Consider the following 25,700-nt stretch of genomic DNA (forward strand, 5'->3'; position numbering starts at 1 on the left):
GTGGCATCATTCTTACTAGTCAGAACTACACTTTCAGTTATTCAGATTCAGAATGACGTTTATTTTGCCTTTCATGCGTATGGGGTTTGTCTCTAATTGGGTTTGTCTCTTAATTCCACTTTCAGATGTCTACCACTTCATTCTGTCTATCTGAAACTCTGAATTGTGACTTGTGATTCAGTTGCGGATGTCCTCAACTTAATTGTAGATATCTGTAATGACACATCGCATACACATGAATGGCTGAAGTGATGTCATTTTGACCAGTAAACACTGACTTGCAGATATCTGAGTAGTTTTAAATAGTAAGAATGATGTTGCAGAAATCAGTAGGGAATATTGTGTCTACTGATTACTGAGGTTAAAACCGCTTGCCATAAAGGGGAGGCATCTCACTATTATCTCACTGCTAATGCCTTATTTTGCTCACTGCTCTCATGAAGGATTCACTTCCCCTTTGGGTTTTTTCCATCATAATTAACTGCTATTTCAGTAACCTGTGGTCATGTCCTTCCATAATACTTTGTACATATTGCACCAGCTAACCATAGTAAGACTCTGAAGACATGACTGTCATTTTCTGCACTTAGCGAACATTTATTTACAAATTAGACATATCAAGACAAAAACGTCTGAACTCTGTCTTTCTTCTAGCATTGCGATCTGGAGTGTCACTCCAGTCACATGGAATTAAGACTACATTAATATGGTTTATTACAACTAGACAGCACAGTCAATTACGAAATACAGTCACAGCAGTCAAAAGAGAGAAAATCTTGTTACCGATTTAAGTCTTTAATCAAATTTTAGCATGGATTTATTCTTCATTCTGATTATGTTAAGTCACAGAGGTCTGTATCTATTTGGTTTGATGGGATATATATAATAATTGGAAATTGGAAATGAAGGGATTCAGATCAAAAGTAGCAGGGTGATGACAGATCAAAGGATCATAGGCAAACCCCACAGATGCACGCACACAAACATGCCAAAATGACTCACAAATCCCAATGGAATTTTCTTCACAAAATACATAGTGTATGTTGTAGTTCATATTCATTTTGAAAACCATGGTTACTATCACAGACAATATCAACCAGTCTTATGTTATCTTTGAGCAAATTTTAACTTGATGGAAAATGAATTGTTTAGACTCTTGACTTTGTCTGTTCTCCCCAAAAGGTCTAAGATGGCAGAGAAAATAGATTATCTGCTCAGTCATCTTGCTAACAAGAGCTTCTCCTCTTTAAATCAATTTTTTCAAGTAAATATTTCTGGTATTCTGAGCAGCTTAGTTTTTGTCTGTCAGTGTAATAGATTTTTAAATATTGGACTGTCGTTAGCCATGTTAAACAATATATTTAATAGCTCCACATTGTGCTTCAGGACATGCGACTGCGTATCACTGTTTTCCATTATTTTATTGACTTATTGATTATAGGGAAAATAATCATTAGCTCATTAGTTGATGCTCAATATGGTTATTAGTTGCAGCCTCCTTTTTATGCTGGGTCAGATTCACAGGTATTTTTTTGCATAATTATGACAAGGTAAATATAATTATTATTTTATCATATATCTGTTAAAGGGGCAATTGAAATGAAACTGTATAAAGGTTACACTATTTAAGAGTGGCAAGAGTAATGACTATATCCATGAAAACAAATAGAATTCTTGATTACTACTTTTCTAGTAATGCCTCTGTGGTCCAAAATCTGGCAACTATTTTGTTGGTTTTTCCTTGCACTTGTACGCCTCTTAATGACATGTTCGGCATGCACAGAGTGGACTAAAGGCTTTATGAGGCAACTGGCAATGAAACATAGAAAATACAAAAGCAAGATTGAGCCTGGAATGCACTCACAGGAACAAACCATGTCCAAAGTGATAATGAAAACTGGCCAGGTTTATGCCATATTTAGTACTTTGATGCTGTTACTGAAGGTGCATTACCAAATTTCGATGCTCCGACGCTCAGGTTGTAAATGTTCAAGTTTGGTGAAGATCAGTGTTGAGAATTGCCACATGACGTCACGTACTTGACTTCTATTATAATTTCTGTGTGTGTGCACTACGAGAATGTGCAGCATTAGAAGGCAATCAAAGACAGATTCTCAACTGACATTAAAGTTCCTGTGTAATTGCTAACCATGACCTGCTTTTTTCACTGCTGAAAGAAAATTTTAAAAGAGAAGTGAATGCTAAGGATAACATAACCCCTTAATGTTGACCTATAGGTCCCATGTGTAAGAATTTGTGACACTTACAGTAATGGTGAGATTATCTATGGTGGCCTTTCGCATGCCAGAAAGGATGTCTTTGTTTGCATAACAAAGACATCCAGTAACCAGCAGTAACCTTCCACTTTAAAACACATGCTCTGGCTGGTTAAACCATTTGCTTTGCTGTGGGAAGATGGACGTGCAAGATGGCAGCCTCCGAAAAAACCCTAACCCAAGGCCCTTTGCTAAATTACACAACAAAAAGGCTTAATATAAGGCTACAAAACAAGCACATTTTATTTTAAAGTGATTATACATGCGTACAAACCAAAAAGCCTGCCAATAAACCCCCTTAATGTTACACACTGGACCTTAATTATGTCATATGTCCACAAATCATAGTGTTAGTTTACCAGGTTGCCTCATGGATATGGCATGTCAATCAACTCGCAGTATCAATGAAAAAATTGAGACTGAAATGCAATGGGCTCCTGGTTAAATCTCTTACAGCTATTACAAACCAGTCCTTGTTCTAGGTGTAAGAATTAAGATTGTTTTCCATGTGTCACCTGAACATTTTGTATGAATAACATTTATACATTTAAATGAAGAAATGTCAACATTATTTAAATGATCTAACTAATAAACATTGTTGTTATTGTTTTTTTCCGCAGTTGACATCAAATGGTGCATAGGGCTTCCCCTCTAGGTCAACGTGTGTGTGTGTGTGTGTGTGTGTTTGTGTGTTTATGGTGTATGTTAATGAGTGAGCACCTTAGCAGCTAGGGGTTGTAAAGTGATGCCAAGATGCTCCTGTCGCTGGGAATGCTGATGCTGTCGGCGACACAGATCTACACCATCTTCACCGTTCAGCTCTTCGCTTTCCTCAACCTGCTGCCTGTGGAGGCCGATATCGCTGCTGTGAGTAATTAGACAGACAACCTCCTCTTCTTCTTCATTCTGCCTCTTCCCTTTGGGATTGTCACAGTGGCTCATCCACAGATAACAATTGTGCAGCAAATTATATTCCCATTTGTTCAGCTGTGTAGCAATAGCATGATCAGAATGGCAGGCTTGTTTGTTATCATCTAAATGCCCTCAGTAGTTAAAACCACTAAACCTATCTCTTGGTTTAAAACGATCCCGACCTGTTAGTGCATCAGACTTCCATCGTAGTTTTGATGCAAATGTAATGATGCTTAATTTCTTCCATCTTTCAGTACTCATTTGACAACAAAACAGAGAACTTTGATGACCTGCCTGCGCGGTTCGGCTTTCGTCTTCCCAGCGATGGACTGAAGGTGAGTGTGGAGGGGTCGCAGGCATTAGCTCGACAAGTTTGTAAACTGATGTGCTTTTTTCCATCTCCTAGCAATTAGATTAGATTTTACCATAAAAACATAGCATTAATAAATATAACCTTTTTATCATTTGAAAGATACAAAAATAAGGATTTGGGGTTAAAAGTGACTTAAAATTTCCTTTGAATTCAAACCCTAACACACACATGGCAACAACAACATGATCCTACTCAAGATGTTATATGTCATAATTAATGCCAATTTCAGCTGAGCAATATTGAATCTGGTTTTCAACTTGAATTCTTGATTTGCACATGTATACGTGACTTGTAGCAGCCAGCCATAGTCAAAAATGACGAAAGAACACACAAACAATAGAACTAATGTCAACAACACACCAGTCAAACTCCGGCGAGACTGATGTGCAGCTCCATCAAAGTTTGTTAACCCTCGCTAAATATGCTCCCCAAACATTGTGGCTTTGTGTTGGAGATTGTAAGACAGTATGTTGTTGTTGATGCCACCCCCACCACACCTGGCAACATATTTACTGTTTGACCCACATAGCTCACAAACACAGCGAATGATTCATGTCTATTAACTAAGCTCTTCATTGTGGTGTTTCAGTCAAGAGCCCAGTTGTTTGTTGTGTCTTACCAAGGCTTTCGGGCACATGGAAGGCAAGCTGATGACGAAGAGCTTTGTTTATTGTTTGACATTTGTGTTGATGTGCAAGTTAATCGCTGTATATTTGGACATTCATAATTACTGCCACTTATCTTACCTTTAATGATGCTTTGTTTAGCATCCTAACAGTAGTTATGTTGAAGTTGAAGTGACTAGTAAACCATCACTAGTGGTAGACTGCCCTCATCACAGATTACTGCTTACAGTCAGTACATTTCCATGCATAGTTAGAGCTGTGCTTGGAGCTGTGTGGTGTATTGACTGTAGTGAGTCCACCTCCACTGCACTAGGTGGCGATATGCCCCCTTTCAGTCAGGTGGTTTGTGGTTTGCAGCAAGTTGTTATCATGTTGAGCACCCTGCCGTCTTCCTACCACTCATCAACTTTCAAATCTCCAAGTCTTAATGTTGATAGAACTTGAAATCAGTCTCTTTGTCAGTCCAAAAACTGTACTTGCCCAATTTCTTCATGTTTTTGTCACTGTTGTTCTTCTGTGTACCAGCTTCTTCAAATATGTTTCCGCCTATTAGGGTGGGATCTGTGGAGCATGGGCAGAGTGCTCAGGCCAGTAGTAATTCAACTCCCAATCACATTATGGCAGCCTGTGGCCAAGTGGAAAGGGAACTTGGCTTGTAACCGGAAGGTCACCAGTTCAAGTCCCCACCAGGTCAAAAGGGCTGGGGTACCCCTGAGCAAGGTACCCAACCCCCATTGCTCCCCGGGCGCTACTCAGTGTGGCAGCCCACTGCTCCTAATTCTAGGATGGGTCAAATGCAGAGAAATAATTTCTCTAAGGGGATTAATAAAGTATCTATTCTATTCTATTCTATTCTATTATCTGGGGCTCCGACTTTGAGAAATACTATGTAGTACCAATTCAAGCGGACCAACATGTTAACATGTATTTTAAAAGTCCAGTTGTACCGGCAAAGAATGAACATAGGTGCATGTGCGATATCAAACCTCTTTAATACATTTATATACTATTATGACTTGTAGTGAGAAAAACAATGTGTCACTTACCTACTTATATATGTGGTACATTTCTTGGCAAACGGGCAGGGATTATAGAACTCAAACATGCTGCTGGGGTGTATAATTTTGCTTGTCTTATGCTTATGCAAGGTCCTGTGTTATGAAAAGTGAGAAAAGGCTTAGTCCATCTCTCACACAACTATTCTCCCCCTGTTGATGTCAAGTCAGGGCAGAAAGTGCCAATGCCATGCAGACATGCTGTCCTAGTCCCGCATCCGAGTGTGTATGTGAGGGTTTGTGACTGGGGTGGTGTTCAGAGCTACACTAAGAACTGTTTTAACATGAAATAGATTAAGAATACTGTAGAGTAAAATTTAAAATATCCTTTGCCTTTTCTAATAATTATATACAATAAGGGAAAACAGACACTCATGCAAACCCATGCAAATTTCATTTTACTGCAATGCAAAAACAATAGTGCCTCTTTAAAATGTGCATGTTTTCGTTTCATGAGATAAACTCATTGTCGATGTTTGTCCTGCAGTGCTGCAGCTGCGTAACGCCCAAAAAAAACCCTCTGGCATCACAAGGCAGCAAAAGCCTGTTTGTCCCCAGAGGATTCCCCACAGGGAGTGAGGCTTCAAACAGAGACTCCCCTGTTCCCACTTACACAACTGTGGCTGTTTACAGTTGCCTCAGCATCTCAAAGCATGGCCACTGCAAGCCTGCAACTGCAAGCAATTTCTTTTATTTATTTTGCATCGATAAAAGTTAATATGAGTGCTATACAGCAATGGACTGAAATATCATACCTTATAACACTGCCCTAGAAACAATCCTCAACTTTAAATAACTGTTTCTGAATGCCATTTAGCTTTCAAAAGTTTTTATTTCATTTCTCTTCCCCCTTTCATTTCCACAATTATAGCCTGATCTGTGCACAGTCTGAGAAGAGACTCTTGAGTTCCCTTATGGAAAGTTGTTGCGGTTTGGATGTTAAAGTGAGAGACGACGATGGATGTTGGTTTTGACCAATTTAAAAACCTCAGACGTGCACGCGCTTACCCTGGTAAAATAAGTAAAAATAACAATATAAGACGAAAATATAAATATCCATTTTGTTTGGCTTTTATGCACTAAGTTTACTTCAAAATATTTCTGACTAACTAAGTGCATTTTAGAAGCAGCAGCAGGAATACATAAGTGAGTAAATGCCAACTTTGGTGCAAGTGTGGAGTTCTCGATGTGAATTTGGATGTGTCAGAAAATATTCAACTCCCAATGTCTCCAGTATTGCATGATGATGAACTGTCGTCGTGTGATGACAATGCACATGATGAAGCTTCAGAACTCTGAGTGGGAACTTGTAAATTAAGCATTTTTGCCTACATGGGTTTCCTGTGGTGCTTCCTGTTTCCTCCCACAGTTCAAAGATCTGCAAGTCAGGCATGCAGCCCTGTTCAGGTATAGTTAATAGATTTAATAGAACTCCCTAATCCCTATCTTAATATTATTTTTCTTGACACTCTTGCTGAACCACGCTGATATCTATATAAACAGCAGCTTTGCTCTCAAAGCTCCCTCTAGTTTGTTTCAGTTGCCGCAGATGTTTCATGCTAGGTGGCTTCAAATTCACACCCATAACATAATTCACATGAATGTTATTCTGGTCAGAGGTGCTCGGTGATACAGTGGTTAGCGTTGGTGGCACGTAGCAGCAAGATACTTGGTTCATACTTGGTCTTTCGTTGTAGCCTGTAACATGAAATGGAATTTTAACTTTTAGAAGAAAAAAAAAGAGATTATGTGACGATGAGCGTTAATCTGTAAATGAATGGGTGCTGATCACGTCTGAGCGGAAAAAAATACTTTGAAATTCCAGCAGGTCGTTGGACGTCAGCACAGGAGGTGGTCTTTAGGATGGTTTGGTTTCATGCATGCTCAGGAATGTGGACAAATGTAAACCACCTCTGAATGTGGTTTTGTGATTGGATCTGAGGAGGCATTCAGGACAGCTTGGGAGTGTTCAGACCTCAACTTCACGATGTGTACATATGAGATCTGCACGTGATCAGATTAGTCATGACGGATGTTTGGTCCCAGATCTGAAAGGGGTTGAAACAGTTTTGAAACAGTTTTTCTCTGGTTCACATTCACATTTTCTTAGGTTTGACCCAGAAGCATGAGTGTTTTTGTCTCTGCAGCCTCACCTGTTTCCTGTTGTGGTCATGCAGAAAGTAGGGGATTTAAATTTGTCAATGTAGGTTAAAGTGGGGGAATCTGTGTGTGGAGTCACACACTCGCTCTAATCTTCTTACAGGAATTCCTGGTCAGGCTAAAGGGAGTTATTATTCCCACTGTTTTTCTCACACTGAGCCCAGAACAAACGAATCTGCAAACGAGCCTTGCAGAGCGATTTTTTATTTCTTTTATCTTTATTCACTGACAGGATTACATGTGGTCACTGTGCTGTCATTTGGAATAATCCACCTCTCCTTTTCTCTGTAATTTTGCATTAGTTGAAAATCACATTGAGTTTGTGAAGTGCAAGTCAGATGTGCTTTTTTATGCTAAGTCATACTGAATTATTCTGCTTTTTGCTGAGTTTGTAGAACTGCTGTAGATGAAAAAGAAATGGGATTTTTCTTTCTTTTTTTTTGGAAGTTAAAAAAATACTTCAGAACAGAAAGCTACTCGTATATAGATATGGACTGAAATCAACACCTGTGCTTTAAATGTTTCAGAAATCAACATGTGTATCTGGTCATGTTACAGTCATCTCACTAAGACACACTTTTTGTACCTTCACATTAGCTAAAAGAATCAGGAAAGGTTGTTAAACTGATGGCCAATTACTCCAAAACGGAGGTTATGTTTTGGTCCACATTTGATTGTATGTAAGTCTGTTTGTTCGTAACCAGACAAAACTACCAGAAATAAAGTTAGTAGGTTTTTAAATCGGTGTTTTGCCTTCACAGTGGGTGAATTCTGCTGGGGGTTTATTCACGAGACAATCTGCTTCATGTACTGATGAAGCACAGCATGTCTTTCTTCTTTGACACCTGTTGCTGTGTATGTAGTGGTGCAAATACTTAACGACACAGTGTGTGAACTAAAACATGTCTCGCTTTCAACGTCACTGGACTGATGAATGACTCAAATGGTCAAATGTTTTTATGTTACAATACAGTGTACTGAAAATCAAGAGACCGTGAAAAAGAGATGACTCATGTAGCATGAACACATTCTGACGTAGCACAAAAAAAAAAAAGTACATGGACACTACAAGATGAGAATAGGTTGTACACATTTTTTTTCTCAGCCTCAAGCCGCAGCTGTATTTTGCAGATTCTCCTCATTATTGATTAATTTCCTTATTCATTTATTAGATGTTTGATTCTAAAACGATGTCAGAAAATTATGAAAAATGCAGATTGGTATTTTGCAAACCTCAAACCTATGCCCTCAAATGTCTCATTTGTCCATAAACCAAATATATTCAGTTTATTGTCATAGCAGAAGCAAGAATACCTGAATAGGTCCACGCTGAAGGAGCTGAATTATAGATTATCACATATATACATAGAACTGATAATTAAAAAAATATTAGTAACCCCAGCCATGGAAATTGTATCTTAAGGTGGTATTAGATAGGTCAGAATAATAAAATCTGTGTCCACACCGCATCCTCATCCCTCTTCACTCTACGTTTCCAGGATTCCCCTCCTCCTGCAGTCATTTCCTGTTTTTCCACCGTCCTCTCGTCTCTGCATTCTGCAGTGCTAGCGGGTGGTTTTTCTTTCATAGAGCCCAACAGAGGGCTCCCTTGCCACTGGTTTCAAAGTGAGGATGAGGAATGTGAGGCAGTTGCACAGTGATGTCATTGAACTGCAAGGCAGCACGCTGCACTGGAGGAGGAGGAGGAGGAGGAGGAGGAGGAGGAGGAGGAGGAGGAGGTATCCAGTAGTGATGGTGCTGTGTGCAGGAGGTGATTCCTCACATGTTTCTCCTCGCTGATTTCAGATTTCACAGATCTCCGTATTTTTCAGCTTTCATGTATCAGGTCCTACTACAGCACGGCGTTGGCATTTCGTCTGCAGTGTGGTCTCCCAGAATTCACACAGTCCTGCAGAGTTGTTTGTATTTGTGACGTGTCACTCCGGTAATTTTCCATGTACAGCTCAGATGCTATTATGGAAAGATACACTCTCAGAATGACACAGACTGTGTGCATGTGTGTGTGTGTGTGTGTGTGTGTGTGTTTGAGAGGGAGAGAGAGGTTGAGAAAGTGCTGACTCTCCAGACTTTTTTTAAAGCTTTAAGAGAGAGAAGGAGAGACCAAAGTGCTTCTTGACTCCCAGAGTCCCACAACAGTCTACACTTCCTGTCTACCACCCTGCCTCTGAAAGACTCACATAAACACACACACACACACACACAGGTTTGTGGAGCTATTCTTCTTGGGACACTGCATTGACTTTCATTCATTTGGAGTGGATGTTAGAAGTGTATCTCACACCAGGACCCTTCCGCTTAATGTCTTGATCCGCTTAATGTAATGATTTTAATCATCTCTGTATCTGCTCTAATCCTGTGCCTGTTTTGTCTTCACCTTTCTATTTTTGTCTCTCTCTGTCCATTTTTCTTCCTTTGCCAGTATTTTAGTGGGTATCTGTACCTGATTTATTTTCCCTTTATAGTCGTATAATGTGTTGTTTTTGCCTTTGTTGTCCTTCCCTTTATCATCCCATCAGCCTCTCTGTCTGTTGTCTACTTGCGATCTCCCTCTCATCAGTCACTTCAAAAGCTGTGGTTGGACATGGGACTTAAGACAGGAAGCAGCTGTGTGTGTGTGTGTGTGTGTGTGTGTGTGTGTGTGTGTGTGTGTGTGTGTGTTCGTGTGTGTTCGTGTGTGTGTGTTTGAGAGACTGAGAGAAATAGATGGAGACTGTGATAAACCAGGACAGCATTCCTTACATCTAGTAGGGTGCAGTACACATACATATTATATACACATGCATCATTTTGTGTCTGTAATCTTGTCTCCAGTGGAAGTGTATTCATTATGGATGCATTACCGTGTTAAATGAATGTTTGATTTGCCAGTGTTACATCTGGGGCTGCAGCAGAACACATCTTGTTTGGTTTAGTCATTTATCATATTGTGATGTAAGTTTTGAGATGTTGGCAACCATCAACAGAAATTATATTGAACGCAGTCAGTGGTTCGAATGTCGGTCGGACTGAGGGCCATGGATGGTTGTGGGTTTGTGTGTGTTGGCTCTACGACGGATCGGTGATCTGTCCGGAGTGTTTTCCCGCTTTTCAGTGGTGGAAAAAGAATGCATGGATGGACAGACAAAACGGTCTAAACCTGATAAGCTATGACTGAATGTCCATTAAAGTTGCTTTGACTCTGCAAACATCAGTCCTTACGTCTAACCACGCATGTGAAGCTTTTAATTTATTGACAGTATTCTCAGAAGTTAATGTGACTGTAATGCAAAGGATCATTTATGTTAAAGGGATGTCGGCTTGCACTATTTAAAGGGTTTACTATGCTAATATACTGTACGTTTCTTTGTGAGTTGGCTCCTCGTTTGTCCGACTCCCAAGGAATGACATTTGCTTGTACATGGATATAAGTCACTCATGTGTCCGATGTCCTCCTCACAGGGCTTCCTGATCGGTGCCCGGCCGGAGAATGCGTGCGAGCCCATTGAGCCTCCTCCGAGGGACAACTTGACAGGTGCCTTCATTGTCCTCATCAAGAGGTTGGACTGCAACTTTGACATCAAGGTACAGTGACAACACACTAATCAGCCCCACATTGATTTTTAATCTCAGCGTAATCATTTTAAAGGCGACATAGACCGGAAGCTCCAATTAACGCTGCGTTTGTGTGTGTATCTGCGTCATTACCTCGTTTATGAAACCCTAACGTTTCAGAACAAACAGTTCAGCCACTGCTGAGAAAATAGGGTTTTATTGTTTTCCTGGGCTCTGCGAAGCAGATCGGCACTTCCGTAATTTTATGTCGTCGTCATCAGAAATCCTCACCACTCCTCTCACCACCGTAGCGCCTCCTGGTGCAGGCACTAGTCCGGGCACATCCGGTTGCGTACATTCAACCGCAGAAGAAGAACTGCTCTCGTTGTAGCTGCTGAGATGCAGGGCATCCACCGTGCAAGAGGGGGAGCTGTGTATCTGAGAGCTGGCCTATCTATTACGTCACTTCCAGGTACCTGGCCAATCACAGGACAGTGGGAAAGCTCTCGTTGGCTGGCCAATCACAACACAGTCAACGTTCTGGGGGTGTGATTTTGGTCTGAAACGAGAGTGTCAGTAGGAGATATTTTGATCGGCTCGTTTGCAGCGACTAGTAGGTTTTTAACCATGAAAACAAGTTAATATATGTAAGTAGACCTCCATAACTAACATATATGTGTGATACAAGCATTCTATGTCGCCTTTAACCTCATTTTGAAGCTTAATCACCTTAAAGTACACGACCAGACACGAGGGCTGAACGACTTGGATAGGATATGTGTCTTAGCATTTTTTTCTATTTGATTTTTCATATAACTTCAGTTCAGTATTTACTGTGATATAGATTTAACACAAGATGGAGGATGACTACATGCGAAAACCTTATAAATATTAACTACTATGATCTAGTAGATGATGTAAAACTTTTACAACTTTTGTATTTCACAGACAGGCTTCCAGTGCCTGTGTATTGCAAGTCAATCTGTGAATGTGTTTAATTGCATAACAACTCTGTGAAATAGTTGAAAACTAAAAAAACTAAATGTATTTAATCTATATTAATTTTAATCTGTGAGAGCAAGCTACAAAAAGTGTACGTTTATGTGGTACTGCTGCACACTGGGGTGTTTTTCCCTCACACTGTATTTGTGTACATGTCTGTAAGCAGTGCTTCACAGATAGTTTCACTGAAAACAGGAAAAGGCCATTTCCCTAAACACAGTTTCCTGTATAAGAATCCCCCGGCTTCCACTGCTACAGTTTTTTTTTCTGTTTTGACCTCGACTGTGAGAAGCTTGGTTTGCCTGAGGATGGAGAGAGCGCTGATCTCTGAGTAAAGTGAGGCATCTGACAGTGTGCAGCACAAAAAGAGAACAGGGAGTGTAGTTGTGTGAGTCACTGGAGAGGATGAGATGGATGGTTGCAGTGAGGAAGAAGGTGACGGACAAAAGGAGAGAAGTTGTAACTGTATGTCTTTGTTTGGGATATGCCAGTTTAAAACGAAACACTTTTTTATAAGGAATGTACCACTGCGATATTAACACACACAAGCACAAGCGCACATGTTACATTCTAGGGACACTAGAAACCCTAATTATAGATTATGGTACTGTAGAGAGTTTATTCAGTAACCAAGATTATTTTACTTTTTTCTCTTAAGTAATTTTGTTCACTTGGATGCTGGTGGAAAAGTATTTTTTTCCATCTTATTGCTCAGAGTAAAATGGAGGAAAAATAAAAATCTAAGGAGAAGGAGTGAGGTAGAAAGTTTGGGAGGTGAAGGGAGAAAATGGAGTAAGGATTAAGAGGCTGGATAATGTGCCGAAAGAGAGGAAAGCAAGCACCTCTTAGCATCCTCCTATTCTTTTAATCTATTTCCTTTTGTACTTTATTGGTTGCCTCCCAATTCATGTGTTTTAACATTTCCTGGTTTTCGTTTTGTTCCCTCTTTCTTTTCATTTTTTTTTTCTGTACTCTGTTGTAACTTGGGACCAACCATACACCCTTATAAGGTCCGACTGCATCACACACACACACTTACAGAAATGTGTTGACAGACAGAGCAGCGAGCTGTTCCCTCTCTTGGAACATAACCAGGCTTCACATAGCTGTGTGTCACACAGACGCACATACTGTATACATGACAGTATGTACAGGCCAGAAGAGGGAGACATATAATCTGTAATGTCATTGTAAAGAACAAAAACCAAGCTGTCATCGTCTCTTGTGCATGACTATTATGGAACAATAAATATGTTTCTTTTTGTCTTTGGTAAATAACAGCACATTAGATCATAAAAGTGAGAAATTTCCTGTTGCTTAGAAATACATGTGACATTAATGGTATTAACCCCCAGTAACAAATACTGCCATATGACCAGTCCTGTTGCAAGAAAAATTCATATTGAAATCACATGCCTGCTCAACTTTAAGCAAGAGGACAATGAAGCCTTATTTGTGATCAAATGTAATATTGTCTGTTGCTGAAACATTTTTATGTGACTTACTTGATGGTATGTATGATGCTTGATATGATCCTATAGTTAAAGGTCCAGTGTATACATTTAGGATACTTTTTAAGGCAGAAATGAAGTACTATACTATCCATAAGTAACTTTGTACAAGTGTATAATTGCTTTAAAATATAAACTGTATGGGTTTTTTTGTAACCTTAGAGTAAGCCTTTTCAAAAGGGGCTGACATATTGTGCCGCCATTTTCTACAGAAGTCAGAACAACCACTTTGAAGTGGACACTTACTGCTCCAATATGAAGAACGTCCTCTCTTATATGCAAAGGCCACCATAGTTCCTTCTTGAAGGGACGGGTGGGCTAATGAGTCCTCCATTTGTTACAGTTAGACATCACTAGTCTTTACACACTGGAAAATGCATTGCCATATATGCACCAAGCGCTTACATGGTCGCTGCTGTTGCTGGCAAAATAAAGTTGCATATACTGTACAGTATGTGCAATTAAAGTAACCTTTGTCAATACTAATTTTAAAGCTTTTCTGTAATGAACCTTTACCTTTTTTGGCAGTCATTGTCTCTCCATCACACTCACAGTTAGTCTCCCTGCTCGCTCGCTCTCTATCTGGGAAACAAAGGAATAATAATAATTCCATCTTGACAGAGACTTGATTTGTATGTGTGAGATGCAGGGATGTCATACTCAAAGTGTGGTTCACCTCGCTCTCTGTCTATTCTCTGCCCTCCCCTCTAATATTAAGCCATCAGCATCCAGTGAGCAGCAGTGTACAGTTTTAATGGATCCGTAGCTGTAATGGGCAATAAAATGGATCCTCACCCACTTAACCCTGCATCACGTCTTAGCACTTCCAGAGTACAAGTGTGAGTGTGTGAGTGAGAGGGAGAGTGCATGTGAGAGAGTGTGTGTGTTGTGATAAGACGTGATGACGAGAAGAGGTCGGATGTCGAGAGAGAGTGTTGGAGATGGGAAGGGGGTGAAGAAGATCAAGTGAAGGCATGTTAACAGGCACACACTGGAAGAGTTGTCCCTGTCAACCAGATGGCCAGATATTTAAATATATTTAGCTGATCTTTCTTACTGTTTCAACTCAGGTCATTTTTCTTTAACACTCCATATCCCTTTACTGGATAAAGATTTGTTTTAGACAGTGAAAGTCCCAAACTTAATGGTTAAAATAACCTGAATATACAGAAAGTCTGTGTTTGTCCAAGAGTGATGAAGAAACTACTACAAATGTTTGTAATGAAGTTAAATGCTAAATGTCTAAATGTTGCCTTAAGTGCAGCGCAGCCCACTTCATGTTAGGTCAATATCAATACGCCTCAGGCTATACAGCCTGACCAAGTGGGTTAAAGGTGCAGCAATAACACTTAACATTCCACATGACTATTAACACAGTAATAGTGTCCTAATGTGAAGGTAATATTATTGTAATACTATACTACATTCGTATTTCTATTAACGTCATGTCTTGGTAATAGCTTGGTAATGAGAATTACTACAGGCTGCTAGTAATTGTAGGATCAGTTCACATGGAAATGATTGGAATCACGTTTGTAAATGCCACACACACACACATTAGTCTCAAAACAATACTGTTACATTAGTTTACTGCAGGGACATGTTATCTCCTCTAATTCCTGTGTAATAAACATGAATCAGGGTTGAAAAATGCCCATTTATTGTCGTATATTACGACACTATTACAGTGTTATTACAAACCATTACTTGTTATTACATTGGAAATGAAGTGATTTTGCCATAATATTGTGTATCACCATACTATTATCATGTTATTACTGAACTGTAATGTAAAGTGTTGTTGATGGAACAGGAACAAACAATCGCTGGACAAAGCAGGTGTTCATTTTTCCATACATTTTATTCAAATAAGAAGAGTGAGAGAGAGAGAGAGAGAGAGAAAAACATTCCTCCATGGAAACCCTCTTTTAGAAAATGGATCTCCAGAGAGCAGAGATTTGTACTTCCTGTACACAAGGATTCTTTGAGGTGGTGATGGTGGGGGGGGGGGGGGGGGGTCATTGGTGACTTATCTGACCTCTTGGTAGTAGAGAGGGGGGTGGACAGGAAACCCAATACCCTTATTCTCCTCCCCTCCCTCCAGCGAGCCTCTCCGTGTTCCTCCCCTCGGTCTTGGCTCAGGCTTTTGCGCAGCCTGTCTGCCCCCCCCTACAAAGACGGACAGACAGACCTATAGGTATTGAGACATAATGTCCTAGTTAGGTAACACATAGTCCCTGATATGCATAGTTCAGTGTGACCACATTGTCCTCTCCTCTGTATCTCTCTCCCTTATTTGTTGTTTTCTGCTCTCTCTGTTGCCCTGTTGTTAACCTCATTGTTTTCATATTCCGTTTGATCCCCGTCTCCGTCTCGTCTTTTCTGTGAACTACTTCTACTGGTCTAAATGTGTACAAGAATGAGTGAGGTTACATTTTTAGTTGCTTGTAAGAAAACATGAAAAACCTTTAAAAAGTTGTCAAGACACACACTCACTTACCGGTTTGTTAGAAACACATATTTAAGTGTTGTTTGTTTACTGTGTAAGATGACAGGTTCTTGTCTGGTAGGAAATTTCCCATATAAGACATCACACCATGAGATGGTTCAAAAACGTGCAGTCTGGTGTAAATGGCTTTTCTGCTGTCAGGAAGTTGTGAACCCCAGTTGACAGGACACAGATCAGGGACGATAACATCAAACAATCCTGTGATTCCGAAGCACTTAACACAGGAGTTCACTGTACTGCTGTTCACTTACGATATGAGCATGAGGGATAAACAGGTCAACATAGCAAGAATTTCTTTGAGATAAATTAGAAGTAGTGATGGGATACAGTTTTTCTTTTTATATATAGGAACATATTTCCCTCAGCATAAATCCAAATAAAATACTATACAGTGAAGGGATGTTATTATTACAAGAGCTTCCACTTAGTGTAAAAATAAAAAGAAACTGATGAAAGATGTGGATCGGAAAATATCATTGTCAAAGATGTGATTAAACTTGTACGTCATATATTTAAGTTTAAAAGCTGATTATTAAATCAAATCCTGAAATAACAATGGTTGGCTGAGAAATAAAGGGAGGGAGAGTAAATTGCCCTCCATAAAGGCCAATGTACTTTCCCAAGACATCTATATTCCCAAAAATGGGAGTCGCAAATAAAAGACCTAGGTAAAGGAGAAAAAACAACACTTTGACTCTGGTATGATGAGGGTTGTGATTGTTATTGGGAGTCAGTGAGCTTTTATTGACGAGTTAGATGTCAATATCCATTTCTGTCATAAAAACTTTTCCCGTAGCTTCATGTGGTGTTGCTCCATGACAAGTCAGTCGAAGTCCCTCGGCTTATCTTGAGGTGTGGCCCTGCAAGGTTTCTCCTGTCGTATTTTATTATCACACAATCAAACATGGGTTAGGGGGAGGAGGTCTGGGCCATACCATATCTTGGCCAATGAGAAGAGTTGACTGTGCTGCTGTCTTTGCTTTTTTCCAGCTGTGGCTGAAGTTGGCTGGTCATTTCCCATGTAACCTTGCTTCCTGCCTCTGTGCCTTGCAGTAAATACATTTCACCATGCTGCCTTTTTTTGTGCTGCAGTGACCTCATAACCCCCGAGTGACACACAAGTACACACACACACGCACACAGGCCACAGTCTCTCTATTCAAACTGTGATCTGGCTTCCTGCACAAACTCACATAGTCTTATGACAGGGTATGACTATGGCTGAGTGAATGTATGACTGTGTGTGTCTGTGTGTGTGTGTGTTATAGGCTAAAAGGAGTCGGCTGACCTGTTGACACAGCAGCTCTGAAAAATGACACTCATGACATTGCTATTGCCCTCTCTCATTAACACACACACACACCCTTTTTCTTTACACTTTTACCGTACAGTATATATGAACTTAAAGTATATAGAAAAGTTTCTTCTCTTACATGTGACAGCATGCCTTTAGATAAGTACTATGTAAAATGAAATGTATGCCACGCCTTTCAGGGTCAGAGTTACAAAGTGCCTCACAGTTTACACAAACATTTATTAAACATTTAAAAACAAATTGGGATAAGGAAGCACAATTTAAGTGTGAATAAGTATCAGTACAACATCTTCAGTTCAAATATAGACTCTTTCACACATGGACGTGTATTAGTTGTTATCAGTGTACGTGACTCCTCTCTGCAGTTAGCAATTTTATTGAACTCTTTATCTTATCAGTTGTCTGGACCTTGAAACTGAAGCCCGGCACTGCTCTGCGGTGTGCCACATTCCTCTGAAACACAGAGGAAAGGGAGGGAGGGAGGGAGGAAAGAAAAGCAGAAATGGAGGAGAAGGGAGGGATAAAATAATGGGGGGAGGGTGAAAGTATCAGACAGTGGGCTGAGCAGAATTCTGGAGTTGAGGTGATATTGCAAGGGTATTGAGGGCAGAGAGAAGGCGGTTTAATATGGAGAAGTAGTAGGTAAAAAAGAAGTGGGAGGGAGGTGAGTAGAGAGAGGAAAAAAGGGTGGAGAAATTAAAGAGGAAGAGTGAAAACAGTGGGAGTTTGTGGGGGGTAAAGGAGTGAGAGTGACTGAGGTGATGATGAGAGAAATGGGTAAGAGGGAGATGAGGACCTGATTGAGGGCTGCTGTCTAAACTGCAGAGGAGCAGAAAATCTAAACCTGATACAGTTTAGGGAAACGGTGAACCGATGCATGTGCATCAAATTAAATAAAAGAATCACTTAGGCCAGCTCCACACTGAAGGCCTGTGCAGTGACAGCTATGTTGCGTATCTGCTGCATCTTGCAAGGTTCTTTTGTTTACACAGGGAGCGTGTCTGCTGTGTGTCTGCTGTGTGTCTGCTGTGTGACTGCTGTGTGACTGCTGTGGATGTTCTGCATAGGATTTGCCGAAAAATATACTTTTAAAGAATCTAAATACTCCTCTGTACTCAAGGAAATGCCAGTACTCTTCAGTATGAAGCCGCAAGTGAAACTCTTGACTTCTGCATGGAGTTTGCGTGATCTCCCCGTGTGTGCATGGGTTTTCTCCGGGTTCTTCGGTTTCCTCCCACATCCCAAAAAACATGCACATTTGGGGATAAGGCAAATTGGACACTCTAAATTGACCGTAGGTGTGAGTGTGGACGGTTGTTTGTCTCTATGTGTCCCTGTGATGGACTGCCGACCTGGCCAGGGTGTTCCCCGCCTTTCGCCCTATGTCAGCTGGGATTGGCACCACCTCATGTGAAGGATAAAGCGGTAGAAGGTGAATAAATGAATAAATCTCTTGATTGTTTTTACTTTCAAACAGGAGCTGGACATGTGTTTGTGACATAGGCAACAGATATACAGTAGATTCTAAAGATCATTGCATGGCTCTGTTTCCAAAAAGAGCCATGCAGCTCCATATTTACTGAACCCTAACCATATATGCATTGTGGGATGTCTCGCTTCTCATTCAGGCTCACATGTTAACCGATGAGAGCAGCTACACTACCTATGTGAGATAATGTGTCTCTGGTTTTGCCCACAAGCTTCATATTGAAGAGTCCTGGTATTTAATTGAGCACAGAGCAACATTTGGACTTTTTAAAATGGTGGTTTATTATCATTTTCAAAAGGCAAAGCTGATGTAAAACAACAGCAGCAGACACACTCCCCGTGTGAACAGACGTGGGCGAGACGCAGCAGATCTGCACTGTGCACACACACATTCAGTGTTAACCTGGCCAGAGTTTGAGCTGCACGACACGTCACATCTGCTCAGCGCGACGACTGCAACAGACTCCCAACGCTGAACATTTTTACAGCCTTCATGGACAAGAGTGGGAACTAAAAATGGATAGCAAAACAGAGGAAGGAAGACCTTGGGTTAGAGAGGAGGAAAAAAAAGGGTAGTGACGGGTGGGGAAGTGTGAAGGAGAGGATGTCAGTGGGAAAGGAGGAGAGGCAGGGGAAGATGAGTCGGTGTTTTCGCTGCAGCGCTGGGTGAGGAGACTGTGCAGTGTTGGCAGCTGATACTCTAACACACACACACAGACACAGGAGTAAAGATGCAATCATTATTGGCAGAAGTGCACGCACGCACACACACGCACACAGGCACGGTGGTGTAGTGCAGCAATAATTAGTGATGCGATCAGCAGCAACTTTCTCACAGATCCAGCGATGTGTAAAGGCGTAACCTGTGAATACAAACATACTTTTATATCATAGCCAGTCGTTTTTGTCGCATCTCAGGTCGGAACAGAATTTAAAAAAAATGGTTGATGCTCTTTTTGGGTTTTAAATGGTTAAGTCCGGACATCGGTGCTTGAGTCAGCTCCAGGTGGCACCATTTACTCACCGCTAGTCAACTCTGACCAAAGTGACTCAGGTCTGACACAGGGATTTTACAGTGGTTGCCTTTCTTTAATGGCTCTTTTGTACACATTTGCACAGTCCCACACATTCAAATGAAGATGCTTAACACATAGTGTATACTACACCAGTGCTTTTGGCCTCCAAGCTGACGGGACCTTCAATGTGAAGGGCACAGAAACCTTCTATCACAGAGTTCAGCAGGTTTGTTTGCATCCACTCATGCGTTGTCTGTGCTGTTTCACTCTGAAGAATAGATCTTAATTTGATTAAGATCTGTTCACACTGTGTTATTAACATTTTCGATTAAAAAAAAAAAAAAAAAAAGCATATGGAGCTGGTTAATTTCATTCACGGTGTTCTGAAAATAACAGCACATCAAGCAAAGCCCAGTCTGCTTTTCAAAAATCCATAATAGGTCAATTTTATAAATAACCCTCTGGTAACTGTGCTGCAGGCCAAGTCAAAGTTTGGTCAGCACACTGCAGGGTGCAATGAAGAAAGAAAAAAAAAAAAAAGAGAGTCACATGCTTAGTTGACTTTGTTTTGAATCGAAGCGCTGATCCTACAAAAATGGAGTAAAATAATGTGGGCTTTGGAGAACAGAAAAAGAAATAGAGCTCGAAGGCACTGGAGCCAAGTACTGCCATCACATGACGATACAAGATGTCAAGATGCCCTTGAGAAAAGCAAATAATACATTTTCTCCGGTGTAGCTGCACAGCAGCAGTACGGGGCCACTGACTTGTGTATAATGTCAAACTTTAACCTTAATAATTAAGTACAGAGAAACACAGTGTTGCCTCTGGAAACTTTTTGGAGAAATCAGAAGGTTGGTTCAAAATTCAGAGTTAAAAAAACGTGACATGTTTTATATGATGCTGAAGGATTCGCATGTGCGGTCCCACAGGGATCGCAGCAGTTCATTGGTGTAATGGCTGCTGTTAAATCCACACAGAGGATGGTGCTACAGCTCAGCACAATGGTCCGAGTTTGTAGGCGATTCCTGTCGCACACACACAGGCTTCTGTACGAGTATGACTGACATTGGTTTCACATCTCATTTTCCCTTTTTTCCCCCCCTCTCCTGCTTTCTGCCTCCCTCTCTTCAGTCTCAGGAATGCGTTGAATGTCCTTATCTTTGCCCGTGCAAACACAAGGGTGAGCCAGCAGCAGAGGTTGAATTCCTCTGCAGATCCCATACAGACAGGCCACGCCACACACTGGCATCGCTAGACAGTCGGAATGGCTTCTTACTTTAACATATAAATTCCCCTTGAATGGACGGGGAGACAACTTGTAGACTAGTTAACCTGTCAGTGTCTACATTTGACTGAAAGGGAATCTCTAATTGTTGGTTACAGGACACATTAACTGGTTTATTAATCCAGAACCACATTAGACCAAAGCTGACATCGTTTCTGGACGCTAAGCACAGGTTTATCATTGTTACCATGATGATAAACACCCCCTTACCTCTTAACAGCACTTATTGTCATCTAACAAGACAGCCCTGTTTCATTTATACTACATTGAGCACTGAATAAATAGGGCTGAATGTCACTCCTCTATACCTAAAGTGTACAACTCCACTGTAGAAGAACAATGATGACGTTAAACTGAAAGGTATCATCAGACATACGACATACTTCTTCATATCAGTACATCCCGAACTTAGATATGAGAAACATGTTTAGCTTTAAAGTTTATGTTCAATCTAGGAGAGATATAAAAATGGGAGAAAAGAGCAAACCTTCATCCCCTGAACATGTTGCCGTGTTATCAGTTCCATTAATGCTATTTTTATTTTAATAAATCGTTGATAGTTTGAGTTTCCTTTCCTCGTAGTATTTTGTAAATGTAAAAGTCTGTAGGAGTCCCTCTCTCTGACTCTGAATCCTGTTCTGGAGATCCTGAAGAGCCTCGTTTGCATTCCTGCCTTTTGCTACGTCAACAAGTGACATGGAGCGTGCCTGCCTGCTTTTGCTTAGCCTCATATGATAGAACTGACGGTCTGACGCCATTGTTGCCATGGCTACAGCAGCACTGTTTTATAGGTATTTTCAAAAGGCAACTTTTGGATAAATCAAGTTTCAGGGACTTGCCGGCGTTCACCAAGTTTCTGAAAATGATAATGTGTAAACTGTATTAACTGGCCCATTCATTAATTAGTAATCGGCAGAGGATTCTTCACCAAATGGCAGAAATCGGACCGTTTAATTAGCGTGTCGCAGATACACACATGCGTGTGGGCGTGCTGTCCCTTATCCAGACAGCCTTCTTCTGGGTGCACACAGCAGCCATTCATGCGTCCACACAATACACTCTCACAGGCAAACGCATGGGATCACAGCGGCTGTGGCTGCCATACACACTGCCTCACGTATGACGGTGCATAAAATTACAATGACGAGGGGACAGACAAAAGACAGAGCTGTTCAGCGTTTGCGTCCGCACAGGCCCACAACACACACACACACACACACACACACACACACACACACACACACCCATATTAGATTTAAATGGATTTCCATGCATCACAGCAGAGTACAATGCTCATATAAAAAGGCCTGGAGCTACGCACACACACAAAACACAAAGGTTTGCTTTGCTATTCTTCTTAGGAAATGTGAAATACACACAGCTAAATCCACTTTTTGTCTGATAAAAATTCATAAATGTGTTTTACTTTTCATTACTTTACACGCATTTAAGATATGTATATGTATGTGTATGTGTATATATATATATACATCTATATATATATATTATATATAAATCAGATAGAGGAAATTTAATGAATATTGGCCAATCATCTGCTCTTACTTCTAGAGACTGGCATTGACTATAGTAAAACCCATATCAATTGGCCTCTAATATAATGGTTCATTCCACGATTATATTGTCATTTCCTATTTCCGCCAGCACATCTGTTTGTGAGCCAAAGCCACAACAATTGTTATTCAGGATACCGTAGTTACTGTACTGCGCCACATCCCCAAAAGCCGTCTCACAGAGGGAAGATCCTTGTTCCTTCAGTTCCCCCTGATTAAGTGATGCAGCGCACATTATAACATGCAGGAAATTCTCTATTTTACTTTTTGAATTTTGTCTTAACTGCTGCTACTATTGTAGGTTTCAGTAAAAAAAAACCTAGTTTGATGACGTTGGGAAGCAGCATGAACTTCAGCTCACTCTTTCTGATTAAATCCCTGATCCTCTCTGTCTTTTCCCTGAACTCTCTTTGTTTTCCAACTTTTTTTTTTACGTTGCATATCATGCCACGCAGCAGTCAGCTGTTTTTAAAAGTGTGACATTGACTGTCTCCCCCTCCCTCACTTCCTCACTCTGTCTTCACTTGCTATACTAAAGAGCATGATAAGCAGACTTGTCGATGGCTTCATTGGCTGTCTGTGACACATGCGACACATGTGTCACAAACACAACACGTCCTGTACCCATTTCAAAGTAGGTTAAGCTTTAGGTTTTCCGTTCTGATTTGCATGTAGTTTTTCTCGTGTTGTGTGTTGACCTGTGAGTCCATCTTGAATTTTGGTGGTCAGGTTGTGTCTTATTGTTTTGAAGGAGTGACCAATGTTAAATGACACAGAAACTCTGCCCCTCATAGTCACGTAGCCCTTTCTTTGTCTCAGTTCTTTGCTCCATACAACACTTCCTGGATCTTCAGTTACAGCTCAGTCAGCTCAGACGGAGCAGTCACTGTGGAGAAGTGAGCTGTCTGGGATTAAAATGCAAACATCCCATCTATTGCACACACTCACTGGTGCAGTGGAGCCACTCAACTCTGTGTCTCTGTGGTCTCTGCTACCTTTTCTCACCACTTTTTTTTATTATTATTATTATGATGATAAACTCCATTCAGCAGCATTCAAACACTTAAAGTCACATAAGCTGTCGTTTGTGTCCTATAAACTGAAAGTGGCACGTTCAAGGATGTGTTGTTAAATAGGATAGACAGCTTGAGTGTTTGAGTTGGTTTTGGCTCAAGGATCTAGAAGCTCCTTTACCACAACTGGCATCTCGTGCTGTGTCATGTTTATTGTGGTTTGATGTTGCTGTCTCATATAATGAAAAAACGAGATTTGGACACATTATCTGACACACGCCTGTTGTCACAGATGGAGTACAACTCTTCACATAGGCCTGTTTTTTGGTAGCAACTCAGGTTAACCAGCTATTCAACAATGAAGATTTCAAATTGTTTGTTTCCTTTCAGGTCCTCAATGCCCAGAAAGCAGGTTACAAGGCAGCCATTGTTCATAATGTGGACTCTGATGACTTGATCAGCATGGGATCAAATGACCGTGAGTGACTACCTCCTCCTCTGTATTCCAACACCAATTCATTTGACATGTTGCTAAAAGAGTATGTACCTTTTGTTTTCTCTTTGTACGTGACTCTTGAATAGAATGCCTGTATTGTCAGTGTGTGAGAACGACAGACTTTGCTGCGCAACTCTTTGAAACGTTGCTTCAACATTCACACATGTCCAGTTACGCACGCCATCCTGCATTATTAACTTCATCTAAAACGCTTCATATACAGTAGTCTACATATGCAACAATAAACACACGAGTAGTAAAAGAAAGAAAACTGTGAAATGTAAATAAACAGTTGAATAAAATATAGAAAAATCTAAAATCTGAAGGGCCTCTGCCTTCAGAGGCTTCTCTCAGTGAGAAACCCACATTTAAAGTCTCTGAATGTACGTGAGGAAGGATGTGATGCCCTGCAGTACCAGAGAATTCCCTGAATATGAACGTGTACTGCGTGTCACTGCTCCAGCATCGTTTTCTGACATTCAGAGCGAGTAAGGGGGACACTAATATCGAGCTTGGTTTGGGGAGTAGTTTGCCTCAAAGGGAGTTGTAGCTGGGTTGAAAAGTTGACGGTTGTATTGCCTTGCATTAATATTCATCATGCACAGTACTGAATATGAAATTGAAATGGAGCTCCTCAAAATAACATATATATATATAAAAAAAGAAAAAAATTATATTGAATGGAAATCTTTAACTTCAATGCCATCTCCATCTCAAGAGTGTAGTATGCAGTTCTTTTTACACAGTTTCACTTCAAAGTATCAAAGTTCAGTAGCCCTGAGGCTCATGGTGGTCATAAAGCTGTGTGTTCACCGAGACAACACAACAGACAACAGTTGAGGACATCCAGCAGCTCTTTCTTTCCTGCTACATTTTCTAGCGCTCAATCAGCTGACTGTCATGGGTGGAGCCACCCTGACCATACTGTACCATTTTACCCCAAGGGAAGGGTATCAAATTATTATGTTACTTTGATACTATTCCCTATGGAAACGCAAAGAAAACATACCAAACCGTTCCACTGAGTGGAAACACAGCCGGGTGGAACTAGACTGGCTCCACACATGACAGTCAGCTGAATGGGCGACAGTAAAAAAAAGTCACTTTATTCTCATACAAAGACGTCTTGTTAAGACAAACAGCCACAAACCGAACAGGAATAAAAGTCCTGCCTGATGTCCTCCATTGTTGTCTGTTATGGCTTGTCCAATGTCGTTGCTTGTTGTCGTCACATCGGTGCGGCGTCACGCTACGTATCTCACCCACCTACAGGGCTTTCCCGTTCCGAACACAGCATAAGAGTATTTAATTTCTTCCACTAAGGTGTCCTCTTTCTCTTATAACCAGACATTTTTTTTCCAGTAAGTCTTAAACACAAGTCGTTTATGCCACAAATAAAATGACCTCACAGTGTCAGAATAATGGTTTCAGAGATCTCTCTGGTAATGGTAGACACTTTTTTATGTGCCACGTTGAAACGATAAGACTTTGCAATGTTATTCATTCACATGAAGTTTTGTATATAAAAAAGCTGTTC

At 40.7% G+C, this 25,700-nt stretch overlaps 1 protein-coding gene across 1 annotated transcript in view; it reads left to right on the forward strand.

The window, feature by feature from the left end:
• rnf13 (ring finger protein 13) overlaps positions 1-25,700 on the forward strand; it is a 39,244-nt gene that overhangs the window by 802 nt on the left and 12,742 nt on the right. Inside the window, exons 2-5 of the mRNA XM_058637634.1 lie at positions 2,897-3,143; positions 3,443-3,523; positions 10,862-10,984; positions 24,058-24,145. Coding sequence (XP_058493617.1) covers positions 3,030-3,143; positions 3,443-3,523; positions 10,862-10,984; positions 24,058-24,145 — 406 coding nt within the window. The 5' untranslated portion in view covers positions 2,897-3,029. The remainder of the gene's footprint in view (positions 1-2,896; positions 3,144-3,442; positions 3,524-10,861; positions 10,985-24,057; positions 24,146-25,700) is intronic.

The sequence above is a fragment of the Solea solea genome, chromosome 9 (assembly GCF_958295425.1).
Source record: "Solea solea chromosome 9, fSolSol10.1, whole genome shotgun sequence".
Lineage (NCBI taxonomy): Eukaryota > Metazoa > Chordata > Actinopteri > Pleuronectiformes > Soleidae > Solea > Solea solea.